This window comes from Manihot esculenta, chromosome 4, assembly GCF_001659605.2.
Source record: "Manihot esculenta cultivar AM560-2 chromosome 4, M.esculenta_v8, whole genome shotgun sequence".
Classification (NCBI taxonomy): domain Eukaryota; kingdom Viridiplantae; phylum Streptophyta; class Magnoliopsida; order Malpighiales; family Euphorbiaceae; genus Manihot; species Manihot esculenta.
The window spans coordinates 25,195,364-25,209,929 of NC_035164.2; the positions used below are offsets into that span (position 1 = coordinate 25,195,364).

At 30.6% G+C, this 14,566-nt stretch overlaps 2 protein-coding genes across 3 annotated transcripts; one reads left to right on the forward strand and one right to left on the reverse strand.

Annotated features, from left to right (window-relative positions):
* Positions 1 to 2,865: 2,865 nt before the first annotated feature.
* On the forward strand, positions 2,866 to 4,628 carry LOC110612596 (large ribosomal RNA subunit accumulation protein YCED homolog 2, chloroplastic). The gene is made up of 7 exons (XM_021753375.2): positions 2,866 to 3,095; positions 3,201 to 3,383; positions 3,501 to 3,590; positions 3,760 to 3,849; positions 3,944 to 4,024; positions 4,194 to 4,239; positions 4,400 to 4,628. Exons 1-7 carry the CDS (start codon positions 2,955 to 2,957, stop codon positions 4,489 to 4,491), a joined length of 723 nt encoding a protein of 240 aa, XP_021609067.2. The 5' UTR covers positions 2,866 to 2,954; the 3' UTR covers positions 4,492 to 4,628.
* Positions 4,629 to 5,289: 661 nt separating this feature from the next.
* LOC110613474 (protein NUCLEOLAR COMPLEX ASSOCIATED 4) lies at positions 5,290 to 14,275 on the reverse strand. Of its 2 annotated transcripts, XM_021754627.2 has the most exons (15): positions 13,889 to 14,275; positions 13,711 to 13,803; positions 13,570 to 13,643; positions 13,292 to 13,353; positions 13,152 to 13,200; positions 11,821 to 11,921; positions 11,504 to 11,550; positions 11,292 to 11,393; positions 9,370 to 9,428; positions 9,106 to 9,280; positions 8,441 to 8,614; positions 7,813 to 7,972; positions 7,020 to 7,077; positions 6,830 to 6,935; positions 5,290 to 5,707 (listed from the first exon to the last, which is right to left on the reverse strand). In XM_021754627.2, the coding sequence occupies exons 1-15, from the start codon at positions 14,237 to 14,239 to the stop codon at positions 5,534 to 5,536; spliced, it is 1,785 nt and encodes a 594-aa protein (XP_021610319.1). In that variant the 5' UTR covers positions 14,240 to 14,275; the 3' UTR covers positions 5,290 to 5,533. The 2 variants fall into 2 exon arrangements, 1 of the variants encoding a protein (XP_021610319.1); XR_006350456.1 differs by lacking the exon at positions 5,290 to 5,707 and having other exon boundaries at positions 6,897 to 6,935; positions 7,020 to 7,135.
* Between the last annotated feature and the right edge of the window lie 291 nt (positions 14,276 to 14,566).

The following is a 14,566-nucleotide window of genomic DNA, read 5'->3' on the forward strand; positions in this document are numbered from 1 at the left end:
ACATCCCAAATCGAGAAGGCAAACCATCACCTTCGAATCTGTAGAATCGAAGACCAATGTGGAGGACCTCTGATATTATACAATGATCACCCAAAGTAAACTATGAGTTGTTATCACAAAACAAAGTCACATGACAAGGATTTGATAAGTGAACAATATAGTCCTGCCCGAGGAAAGAAAAAATTTGGACACTTTAACATCCGGTTCATCATCAAGACTCGCCCTTCTCTGAGTAGGTCAAGTCTCGATATAAAGTTACTGTTATCAGGCACAGTCTAGCGTATCCCCATTATGCCTGTAATCGCGGATTACCGACCTATCAGCGGGAGAGATCCCCTATCAAACAGTTGACCACATCATCATCGAATTATCAGGAAATATTATATTTATCTCTACTTTTTTACAGTATAAAAGGAGAACGATCATAAAAATAAAAGTATGCAATTCTTATAATACTCAAATTTTAAGCAATTTCTTATATTCGTCCCATTCTCGAATTTACTGACTTGAGCGTTACTAGTTAAATCTCAATTCACCATCTGTTGAACTTTAAATCCTTTAACTTCTGAAAATATAATTATGTGTATTGTTATAATTTGCTTAATTGATAATAGTAGGTACAAGTAGATGTTAATTGAAAATATTTTCTAGATTACTAAAAAATTAATTAATAAAAAATATTTTGTTATTACTACATTCTCACAATGTTGATTTTTTTCTTTAAAAAAAAAAAACAATTTAGTAGAGTTGAAAATTTTATTAACGTAATTATATATAAATTTATTAATATTTTTTATTTTTAAATCAGAAATATACAATAAAAATAAATTATTTTCTTTAAAAATATTTTTCATCAAACATCTATATACAAATTATTTTTTACAAATAAATGAAATTTACTGAATTTTTTTTTAATTTCAAATGACTTAAACTTTGTTAATTTGCAAAAGAAATTGCAGCATTTATTGAAATAAGGTGATAAGAGTATTGAATAACAAATCATAGAGTGAAGCCATAGAAACATTTATCTCAGGAAAGTGTAGCATCCAATTTTACAAACATTGTAATCGAGAGAAACAAAAGCAGGGAAGATTTCCTTTTCAGAAAAAAAAAAAAAAAAGAGAAGTGATGGAGAGAAAAATATTAGTAGACAAAAGAGAGAGAAAATGTGACGGAAATGATGAAGAGAACTCCTAAATAATTATAAAATTAAAGCATAAAACTATAAATAATTGCTGTGTAAAATTAAATAATTATTAATCTTATTGACAGTGAAGACGGTTGAAATAATTGAAGAAAAATTCAAAATTAAATAATTTATTTTCAAATTATAGAAATTACTATTAGAATGGTGGCCAATTATATTTTAAAAAGTATTACTTAATTTTTATAATATAAAAAAATTATTAATTAACCTTTTAATTTTAAAAAATTACATTAAAATATTTTGAAAAGTGTGCTATTTAATTTCATTAAAACATTTTGAAAAGTGTGCTATTTAATTTCTTCGCTAATTTTGCTAAATTGCATTAAAATATTTTTAAAAATCTACTATTTAATCTCTTTTATAATTTTACTATTAAATATTTTACTATTTAGTCTTTATAATTTTAAAAAATTTATTAGTTAGTCTTTTAAAATTTAAAAAATTTACTAATTAATCTCTTATATCAAGAGTATTTTAAATTTTTTTATAATATTTAACCGCTAAAATTAACAAAATAATTATTTAGTAAACTTTTTAAAATATCATAAATATTTTAATATATTTTTCAAAATAAAAAAATCAACTAATGAATTTTTTTATATTATTTGAACTAAATAATATTTTTTTAAAAAATTTTTGTAAGTTAAACTCACAAATTTTGAATTGATATATTTAATAGTGTAAATTATTTATTATTTTTCATATATTTATATTTTATTTTTAAAATTTATGCTAAAAAATTTATTAATAATAAACTTATTATTTAATTATAATCTTATTTTAAATATTAACTAATAATTTTAAATATATAGTAATGGAATTTTAAATGATTATTATATTTGTATAAGATAAATTTGTAGTATTTAAAATTTAAAATAACAAAAAGGGGATGTTGTTTTATTCCACACACGCGAATTATTTATTAATTTATTTTAATAATATAATTTAATATTTTTATAGTTTATATTTAAATCACAATATTGAATTTTATTAATAAGAAAATTATTTCTTAATTATAATTTTATTTCAAAAGGTTAATAAAAAATATTTTTTATTATTTTTATTATATAAAAATATAGACATTTATATTTCATATTCTAAATCATTTATATGAAAATATAGAAATAGCTTTTTAACAATATTTAATTATAATCTATTTATTTATTTTTAAAATTTAATTAATTATATGCAAAACATATTTTTATGTTCATTTTATAATTACATGATTTTTTCTCCCATATCGGCACGCAAATAAAAATAAAAAAATTTAATTATAAAAATTATTTTTAACTTTTGTTTGAAAATAATATTATTTTTGTATTAATTAAAAATGTAAAAATAAAATAGCATTAATTATAAAATTAAAAATATGAAATATTTTTGTATTTTATATATTTAAATTGGATTATTTATATTAATTAGAATAAGAATAAATTCTAAAAAATTATATCAATAGTTTTCTCCATAATATAAATGAATTTTATTCATTTTGTGACTACGGAAACTAAAAAAAAAAAAGAATTGTGTGATTAGTAATCCGATTAAATGATGTTTAGGTAGTCTAAGATGCTGATCTAACGGCTTAGATTCTCCAGGAACACCACATAGGCATATAACATAAACATCTTAGAAGGACCCAAATGGATATTTCTATCCAAATTTGGAACTAAATGGAAAATATCCCTCCTTCCTTCACCAGCTGCCAATCAATTCTTCAGATAAGCTTTCCTCTGAGAGACAGAGAGAGATGGCAGAAGTTGGGCATTTGGTATCAGGAAGAAGCATCAAAAGCATTGGAAGCTGCCATCCAACGGTCAGAAGATCCCACAATCTGCTGTCGTTTAATTCAAAAACCATTGCTTTTTCAAGGAAGAAAGACTTTTCACTCGTAATTCTCTCAACTCTTCTCTATATATTCATTTTCTCCATTAGCATAGAGAAATGAGATTTATTTGTATTTAATAACTGTGGGGCTTGCTGTTTGTTATGACAGACAACAAAAAAAGGAAGCAAAACGCCACGTCGTTTGATAACAATATCAACAGGAGATGGGAGATGGCATGGAAAATGGAATTCTCAATACTTGCTCTCTCTTCAAGACCTACACTTGCAAGATTTGATCGAAGATGATGAACAAAAAGATGCTGACGTTTCTATCAATCTTTCTGTCCAAAAGGTCATTCCCACTCTTTATAATTTAAAACTAATAATAAAAAAAAGAAAAGTCAATTTTTTTTTTCTTAAAATGGTAATAATTATTATTAATTTGTAGTAATTTGATTGATATAAGCAGCATGCGAGCTTTGGGTTCTCAGTGGATGGAAGGATCATCACATTCTTCACAAGAAAATGTAGCATCTGCTCTTCTCCATACAACAGAGAGGTTTTGTTATCTCACAAATCCCTTTACCTTTTTTTCTTATGACTTAGCTCATGTAGAGCACATTAAGAAGTCTCGAACTCAAAACACTCGAGATTGAACGTGATGTTTTTGGCTACTACGAGGTGGTTGGCTTTTACGACAGTTTCGTGTTTGTGTATTGTGATGTCAGATTGATACCAACTTCAATGTCTGGATTTTGCCTTCTAATAGACAAAAAGATGATATAACACTGCCAGAAATTGGAGGCGACGACCCATCTTTAAGTCTCTAAAACTCTGCAATCTCTCTTTCTCTTTGTTTCTCATTTCATGATACTCGAAAATCACTGGTGGGTTGGCTGATTGATCTTGCAGGTTATCTATGTGAAGCCTGGGTATGAAGCTAACCTTGATTCATTAATACAAGACACCATCAGGCTTACCACTTCTGTCAAAGTATATTTCCATCTTAGATTTTAATAGAAAAATTACTGTTTAATTATTGTGGTATGAAAAAATTTTATTAGTTGGTTTTAATATTTTATGATATTTATTAATTAATTTTTTATTAATTTTAATTATTAAATATTTTATTATTGAATCCTTGTGATTTAATATTATACAGGATACATGCTCAGAGGCCTGTGACAGATCTGAGCCAACATTACAATGTAAGTTTTCTGATAAGCAATGTATTTGCAAATCATCCCTTCTCAGATAATTATTTATTTATTTATTTATTTTTCATATGGCATTCATCCTTGTTCTTCACAGCTTCAATTAATCACCAACTAGCTTTTTTTTTTTTTTTTTCTTTTTCTTGATTTTCAGTTGGCACAGAAATTGGAGGACAAAATACAGCTTCTGTGGATAAGAGGTGGTCCAGACTCTTAGAGCTGAAGCACAAATCTTGGCCTTTGTGAGAATCCCACTTGTATTTTGTTGTGTATATATAATTATATGTTTTTCCTTTGTTTTTGGTTTTACTTTTTTTTTTTCTTTTAACATGCAAGAAAATGCATATTGCTAATCTCAATTCAAAACAAATAATTCGTACTGAGCCCATTTCTGATTGGGTTTCTCTGGAAACTAGAAAATTGTAAGAATGTAACTATAATTTTCCTGTTTAAAATCAATTATTTGCAAAAAGTAAAATAAAATTCAATAAATCTTTTGAAAAATAAATTTAATTTAATTTATAAAATGAATAAATAAATAAATAAATTCAATTCTTTAAAATAAAAAAGAAAATCCATACTAAAAGAAATATAAAGGATAAAAAAATTTAACGAATCGAAATCATAAAAAATTATAAAAGGAACTTTTCAAAAACTCCAAATTTAATCGGTTTGTAATTGTTTTGGAATTTGAAACTTCCCTTAATATGATTTAGTTCCAAAATGAAGTATTAACGCTCTAATCAACTCATTTACAGCCTTATACAGACCCAATCGAAAAATAATACTTCTGTTTCTTCCAATTATTGTTTTAAGATTTTTTTTTTACTTTTAAATAAGTAATGCTTTATTATCCTAATATTTTATTAAATATTTTATTTCTTAATTTATACTTATTCCTAAAACATTAATTAGATTTCTGTAAGGTATTATTAGTCTTTTTATCTTTATTTACTCTTATTAAATCGTGCGAGATAAAATAATAATAATAATAATAAATCAAGCTCCAATCTACATACATGCATACAGAAAAAGCACAACAGCTGAGATAAACCCGCATCAAGTAATTTTCATTAGATAAATATCAAAATTTGCTGAATAATACAGTAGCATGAACCCTACACAACCAAAAAGAAATGTACAATCAATAGTAATTACTCATGTGAAATTGACGCAGAGAGGACCTTCTAAACTGCCAGTTATTTCAAACAAAAAGAACTAAAACAAAATCGTTGATAGATGTTGAGAACGAATCGGGCTTTTCCGAAGCGACAATCACCACCCAGGTTCATGAACACGACACCCGCTGTCGTTTTGCTGGACTGCAACCGTTTTCTTCAAATTTGTTTCCCATGCTTTCTTCATAGTTGAATGTCCAACCAGGAAAATCAGACTCCGAGAACAAAAAGGTGGGTGTTGCTTTATAAAATGCCAGCGGGACCTGTTTTACTCTTCGTCTCAGCTGCAATTTAGACACCAAGCACAACCAAAAATAATCAACTTCAAAAGTTTTCCAAGGAATTAAAAGCAGCTTTCTCTCTCTATAATAACAGAAACAAATCTGCAACTCCATCATGCTGCTATATCCCACGTCTTACAAAACAAGCCATCTGCTACATTTGACATAATTTGAACTCTGAATTTGCAGCTTTTATTTAGGTTGACAAAAAGAAGTTAACACATAGAAGTTGCAGGTTTGTAGCTATTGCCGTCCCAGAGTCACAATAGCACAACAGCTTGATTTGAGAATAACAATATGCTTGGTCAACAGTAAATTAGAAAAAAAATATTGCAAAATTTTTGAAATTTACATATTTGGAAATCTGCTTCATATTGTTTTCTACATTTCTGTTTATTGCAATGAGGGGCCGCCTGTCAATGTAAAATGAGCACACAGACATGCTTTTCCATTCTTCATTGTATTGTTGATTGCTTAGGTTCAAATTCCAGCAACATTTTTTTTTTCAACTATCATTCTCATGTATTTATGAAAATACATCTCAACTACATCAAGCATTGGATGATAGACTGATTGGGAACAACTAAATAATTTTACACTTTGCTACTTGGTTCGGGTCACAACAGCCCTTTCTCCCTATTTTTATGAGATTTGTTTTTTTTTTTTTTATTTCTTAATGAATTAGTATAGTTTAAGTTCAAATTAAAATATTAGAAAGATATTTTTCCAAATATCTATTAGTATTTCAATAAAATATAAATTAAAGTTATTTAACACGAATAAAAAATATATCCAAAAAGAGGAAATAGCATCCAAAAATTGGAAAATGATTAAACAAGGACTAATTTTCAACAAAAAAAAATATAAAAAAAATGGACGAACAAACATGCATCTAGTTTTTCAATTTTTAATTTGGAAAAATGATTAAACAAGGACTTAACTTTCCTCAAAAATTTTTCAGATACTTCATTCCAGTGACAGCATGACATTTCCCAAGGAGAGTTAAACTTGATCAAATTAATTTGACCCCCCCTCCCCAAAAAAAGGCACATCAATGCTTATTTTGAGGTCATATGCATTAAAACTAATATTCTTCAAAATAACAAACAAAAATGATACCATTACCTCCTCTCCAAATATTGTGCCATATGAACTAGAACTAAAATCTTTGATGTTGAGCTCTGTGGTTTTGTTTCTGGCGGTCGAGTCAATCTCGAGAGAGGGGACAAACCTAATTGTGAAGACAAAAGAAAATTAGGAGGCATGTATAGATATAATTACCTCGATTACCATGCATTAATGATAAAATATTTACCTTGAAACAGGTGGACAGTAGTGGTGTCGAAGGGTATCAATTTCCCATAAAGAACTTCCTGTTTGAAGAATAGTGTTAATGCATGTGGCTTTGAGAAGCATTTTCCATATCCATCTCTGAAATGCACATATATATTTGGAAATGCAGGAGAATTTCAAGAATAACAAAATACGAGATCAAAAGGGTATAAAATAATGCACTTTAATAACTGACATGACAGGTATTAGATATGTGAGATATAGAATCCAGTCCAATTGAACGTGCAAGATTTTGGCTTGCAGTCTTAAATGTTAATTAAACCAATGTTTATCATTTAGACTTTAAAGACGTTTTATCATGATGAGACAATATCAGAAAGGGAAAACTGCTGCTTGTAAGCTGTTTCTCTGCTTTTGAAGAAAAACCAAGTGAAGAATATCAGACTCAATATGCACATCATTAAGGTTTACCTTGAAGAAATTGTCTTCTCAGCTCAAATGCATTGCTGGCGCCAGGTATTTACTAAACAAGCCAATTAAATGAAAAGAAGTGCATATGGATAATGGTTTATATGAATGCAACCCAACAAAGCCCAAGTCAAACTAAAATGAAGTGGAGGGATGTGGTATCCAAAATACATAAATTTTGAATATTTATGTGGAATTGGCTTCAAAGAGATCTGAATAACAAAAAACGACCCACATGGCCAACCCCAACTAGTTTGGGAATAAGGAATTGTTAGTTGCCGTTAATTGCAAATGAGCGGATTTGTTACAAATAAAAGAATTTCAAGTCAATTGAAAATAATACTTACTCAATGCATTAGTCTTTACAGGGTTGCTTTCCTCATTGTTAAAATGATCAACACCAAGATATTTGGCAGAAACACCACTCCCAGTTCTGGAATCATTTGCATTGCCAGCATTCTCCCCTTTCACATCTGAATTGTCTGTTGCACTTCCATTACAATCTTCCTGGGGATATGGAAAAGAAAATACAGAAAAAAAAATACATATAAATATAACCTTCTGAAATTTCATCTTCCACGTCAGATCTTATCCTTCCCATCTTAACTATCCTCAAGCTAGATCACATTCAACCATGACTATGCATATCATTACACAAATAAATGAAGCGTGCACCTAAACATCCATCATGAACTTGTCAAATGCTTTTCTTAAAGAAAATGATATGAAGGCATCATCTCTTCAAATACATGAAGAAAATGTGACTACCTTTTTTACATGCCAAAAAAAAGGATATCTTATAGACCAAGGGAGAAATCAAAACTTCAATTTCGTCAAAATGGACTATATTAATCATCAAATGAGGAAGGAATATGTACGAGGAACAGCAGATTTCAGATTTTCAAAAGCCTACTCAAACAAATAAATAAACAGATTGTTCATGATGCTATTTACAATATAATGCTATAATGTTACCCGGTGCACCAAACAGTTGATTGATGGGTGTCTCCGAAGGAGATTGTGGATCAACGCAATAATAACCACAGATCCAGAAGGAGGAACTGAAAGCGACAGTCTGCTCAATTTCTTAGCAAATGCAGCAGCCAAATATGCTGGCAGAAGTGGTGACTTTAGGCAAGTGTCAAGAAGCTGGGTCAAGAAAATTGCATGTCAATAAAAAAGCTTTTAAAGAAACCATATAACGTCACATAAGACTTCATATTACTCGTCTCAGTTTGTGGCATCTACACACTTCAAGAGATGAAAATGCATATCAAAGTCCATTTGTCCTAATTGTTATGAACTTATGATTTGAACTTCCAAAACATTCCATAACAATCACTTCCGCATCAACATCGGTGAAACCAGCCTCAAAGCATGAAAGATTAAGCACGCAGGATAGAAAACTCGATGAAGCTGATTATCAAAGTGAACCACCAAATATATAATTAGATCGGCACACATTAATGGATGCAATGTTTAGCTGTATTACTCATGAATCTATTAGCATATTGGAGGAGTACTTGAAATTTCTGTCATTTGTTATGCTTTGATTGTACCACACCACTAAACACGATAATCTAATTAATCATTAAAAACTTAACACTACAAGACACATTCAAGTTTATATTCAGCATTACCTCAAAAAATTTTGCCCTATGTTTCGCCATAAATACAGAAGGCAACAAAAGCGCATATAGTTTTTCATAGAAGTTGGGATACTCTAAGCCATGCTGAGTCATGAGGATGAAGAGGCTGCTAAGGGCCATTACACTGACAACTCCACCAATGTCATATGATCTTGTTAAGAAGTCACTGCATATTGTTATATACAAATCAGAATTTAACGTATACGAAAGAGGCACCATATCCTTTAGAAGAAAGCAAATGAAATAATAGCATACCATAACATGACCGGATTAGAGATGTAAGGAATGACTGCCTGATGCAGAGAAATAAGAACCTGAGAATAAATCAGCCAGGTGAGCAAAAAACATAGTATAATGTAAAAAAATATTTTATGATAACAAATTTTCCAAGTGAGCTGACATCACATAAGCAATAAATTTAAACATTAATATTTAAGCACAGCTATTCAAGGTAAAAACACATGAAGATGCAAAGAAGCCTTGGGACCTAGGCACAAGTCATAGGCTCGCACCTGACCAACATGAGGTCTGTCAAATATAGAATAGTCCAATGCAATCTTGAATAACGCCAAAATGCAAGCACCATTAAAGACTACCATAATAACAGCAGACAAATTTAAGTTTTACCACTAAGGTATTGATATCCAAACAAACATAAAGCCTACCTCTGTACTAGTTGCTAAAATTGCGACATAACTTAAAACAATTAAATGACTACCACTCTATCCTCTTCAAGAAACATGGAATCCATGTCCATGTCCATCTCCATCATCTTCAAAACTACAAAGTTCTCTTCTCCATCCACCTTAATACTCATCTCATCTTCCTCATCAAGACTACTCAATGCCCTCTTCGCCCTCATCTCTAAGTTCTAGAACGATATTGGCTCTCAAGTTAGGAGATGATGCTTTTGCCAATTCCTTAGGCCTAGCAATTGGTGTGTATACAGACAGAATTTTTGTCTTTTGGTGATATAGTACTATGGACATTCTATCCAAATCCAACAGCTTTAGCAACCGCATCCAAGATAAATTATCATCTTCACATACAGCATCCAAAAGGAACTTGAATTGCTAAGCTTAATCTTGCTTCTTCTGGCCAGAGAACAAAATAAAAATCCTAAGCTTTCAACATCAAGTCTGCTGTTTCTTCCCCCCCCCCCACCCTAATTTTTTGTGATCTCGTGTGGATGAGCCTATGGTAAGCCGACTTATAAATCACATCAAATGATATTGAATTATTGATTTGATCTTCATGAAATTATAAAAAGGAAAAACAAATAAAGTATAAATGTATCAAAGGAAGCCCTAGGTGCAAGTCTTCCACATCTGAGGTGTTTTCCTACGACAAAAGGCGCACACCAGAGTGTGAGCAGCTACCTCTTGATGCTATAACTTTGAGCCTATTGCACCTGGAGCCTGAATCTTTAACAACTATTTTATGGTGAATGATAAAAGCTTAGATTAAAAAGCAATAATGGAAAAGATAAGCTAGCATAAAAAAATTCGATACCAAACATTCACTCGATACATATCAAGTTAAGCTGAGTTGCTAACATTGTGCATGAGGCAAAAGAAAACTTCCCATGCGAGATGAATGAAAGGAAAGTCAGAAGTAAGCTAATTCCTGTTAGAAAAGCAACGCTGATAGAAAAAACAAAATAATGAAAACATCACCAAAAAGAAAAAAGGGCTAAAGCTTGCCCCTGGACATGGGAACTTAGACTGATTAAGTTCATGAGTAATGCTTGCTCAATTTAGAAGGTTCAGTAGGTCGAAACAAGCTGCCAAATACAGCATATTCCTTGGCAAGCTCAAACTGGGGAGCAAGGGCCCAAGTAGTTGCAGAACCAATGTTAAACATTGGGCGCTTCCGTTTTAAGTATACAGTAATATCAAGTTTTTTAGAATACTCAATTAATGAACATAAGATTAAGTTTCATGCACTACATAAATAAACACTGGGACAGTATTATAGGATTTATAGTCTCCAATGCTTAAGACCTAGTTCAATCCTGCCCTGCCCTGCCCTAATCCACCTTTCCAATTCAAACCAAGAACCCAGTAAAACATCCATTGGCATTTGAGAGAATTTTGTTTAAACTCAAGCATGGGGAGGAAAAGTAGAAAGTCTTAAGCCCAACAAATCATTTAACCCTGCCCTCTCCAACATCTTACCTCCTTGTACACATCAACTGGAAGTGGTAACCTAAGAAATGAAATCCATGCCTTCGTAAACTTTAATTTCATCTTTTTGCTGATATTGGCAGCAGACAAACCCTGAACAGATTGCAGGCACAAAAAGCTAAATACAGAGAACAAACATGAAAAGGAAAATTTGAAAATGAAAATGCACAGAGAAACTGCATGAATAAGAAGTGATAACTTACATTATCCTTATTCTGTGTCTTAGACTCGCTTTTTTTGGATGAGAATTCTGCAAAGTGCAAAAATTATCAAATTTAAAATTATATCAAAGCATGAAGTTTGTAAAATGAAGTTTAGGGGCAAACAAGTTGCTGAACATCTTTTTAAGCTTCTGAAATTATGAACTAGTCTAAATTTGCATCTCCATTTTCTGTGTGGGGATTGAATATTGCATGTGTGTGAATATATATATATATATATATATATATATGCATGAATAGAATGATCCCAAAACAGCTGAACAAAGTAATATTACTATATTAGGCACAAAGGCAATCACCTGGGCCACTCCACATCTCATAATCAGAATTCTCTTTTGCATCTTCTAGAGGGGGAATGAGTGAGATGATATAATGTATCCTGTGAATACAGAGATCCATGCTGCAACAAAACAATTACGATTGAAATGGATACACCTCAAACAATTTATATTATTTAAAAGAGACGATCACCAAAAATACCATGTACTTTTACACCCTATACTATATTTTCACCAATTAAATCCTGACCTTATAAAATTACTCCAAATGTACCTTGAATAATAATATAAAATTACGCTTGAGAGTTAAAAAATAATTTAGAAAAAGCACCCTAATAAAATTGATTTTATCATTTTGACATTATTAAAACTAAATCCTGCTAAATATTATTTTAAATTAATTTTTAACATTTCATAACTAATATATTTAATAAGTTTATTTTCTTAATAAGAAAAATCGATGGAAAATTACTTTAGTCAAAATAAGATCAAGACAAATTATTATCCTAAAATTATTGATAAAAAATAAAAAAATGAATAATAATATAAAAAGAAAATTTTAAATACATTTAATTGTGAAAAAGATGACTTAGTAATTTTGTTAGTCTCCAACCATACGGGTAACGGTAGAATGCATTTGATCAAACATTAGAAGTACAAAGTTTAATTGGCAAAAAATAAAAGCAAAGAGTAGAATTGCAACACAAGTAAATGATAATTTTTTTTTGGGATTAACTCTAAACTTTACTAACAGTAACATGGCTAGTGACGTGGCAATTTTAAAAGTAATGATTGTGTTATTTGGAGCAACTTTAAAAGGTTATGATTTAATTGACAAAAAAAAAATATATGGTGTAATTGCAACAAACTTAAAAGTAGTGAGTATTTTTGGCGATTGTCTCTACTGAAAAATAAGAAAACAAACAAGAAAGATTAAACAACAGTCAAGCAGCATAGTAGAGTTTATACAAATCATAGCAACAAATGTCAAAGCCACATGTTAATTATTGAAAATATTTGCAACATATAAACAGATATAAAAGGAAAAAAATCAACCTTTGCTCCATCATCTAATTGTACAATACTACAATGCTCAAAATAAATCAAAGAGGCCAACATGAATGACGGATGGTATTGAATGCAGATAGCAACAGACGATTCAAGACATCCTATTAGATATGGAAGAACTGATTGTAGCCTTACTAATCCTCAATTCTGAAAGAGTAACTTGAATAATAGATCAGTGTACTATATCTGACAATAGATTCATAAATCAAATTGAGACTGAAGTAGATTTAGAGGAAGAAATAAGAAAAGAAAATCAAGCGCTTTTGCAATTAGGCCATTCTAACCTTGCCCTTGAATGACTCTCATGTAGATCAGCACTCTTAGTCTTGTCGTCTAGCAGTGGGATAGAATCAATCAGATAAAACTGGTACCACAACCAGAAAAAAAAAGGGATTACAATAAAGAGCATGGCTAAAAAAAATACCAGGATTGTCTTTCGAGTCCAAAGTTTTAGCAAGCTTTGCAAGGCTAATGTAGGTAAAATAACTGTACCAATCACAAGAAAATAAGTAAGAAGAAAAAAAAAAAAGCAAGATAAGCAGTTAAATAACATGAATTTCTTGCCATCTTAAGTAGTATGAAATGTCAGAGTCCAATGGTAACTAATAGTTTAGCAAAACCCAAATATCAACACTCATCCAGACCCCAAAAAGAAAATTTAAACCATTCAAATCCTTAAATTTATCAATGGCCTGAAAATACCGGATATCAATGTACTTGAAGTACTTGGACGCAAGCGAGTCTAAAACCAGATCAACTGGTGTTGAGGAGTGAAGCTGCAAGCAAAAAAGAGATTATCAAGAGCTGATCAAATACAGAATCTAAAGCAAGTAACAAACTTACAATGTTATGAAGCAATCTGTGATATATGGCCGAATGAAATCTTCCCCCATTCCCCACTTTCACGAATTCCATAAGCGAATCTAACACGAGTTGCTTCATTTCAAAAGCAAAATTCAAATTGGTATCAGCTTCAAAGGTGATAAAATTCAAAAAATAAAAATAGAAACAAAGAACTCACTCGCAAAGCTTCATCCACCTGCTCCGACAGAAGAAGATCGATAAGCGACCTAACTAAGTCATCGAACTTAGAGCGTAACCAAGTCCGATAAATAAGCTCAGCGTCATCTTCTTCTGACGTTGTTTTGGTACTCTTGAAAGAAGATGGGAGGGAGGGGAGGAGAGTTGTAAAGAAGGACTGTAGAGAGAGAAGAGACTCGAGAACATATTGAGGAGGGAAGTTTGGGGAGACGAAGGAGAGAAGGAGAGGGAGATTGTTGATGTGAGTTCTTGAAGAGAGGAGCTGCTGCCCTAGGGTTTTCACCTCCTGCAACGTTCGTTTAGCTTTGGATTTCTTCTTCTCCGACGTCATGGTTCTGTTAATGATCCTACCGTGTGCGGCACAATTGATGGAGAAAACCCAATTTAAACTGCTCTAAATGGGTCAAACACCCGAACCCGAATTCCAAATTTCTAGAGTTTAGAACAATTAAATGAAAATAACAATACAATAGAAAAATAGAAAAATTCTATCCTATCCCTAAGGAATTAAAATACTCCAGTATTTTTTTATTACATTAAAATATACTTATAATTTTATTTCGTGGATTTTTTTTTCAATTTATTTCGTGGATTGAATAGAGCAACTGTTACTTTTTAGCCTTTTTCTCATTGTTAGTCTTTTTTTTTCTTTTTTCCT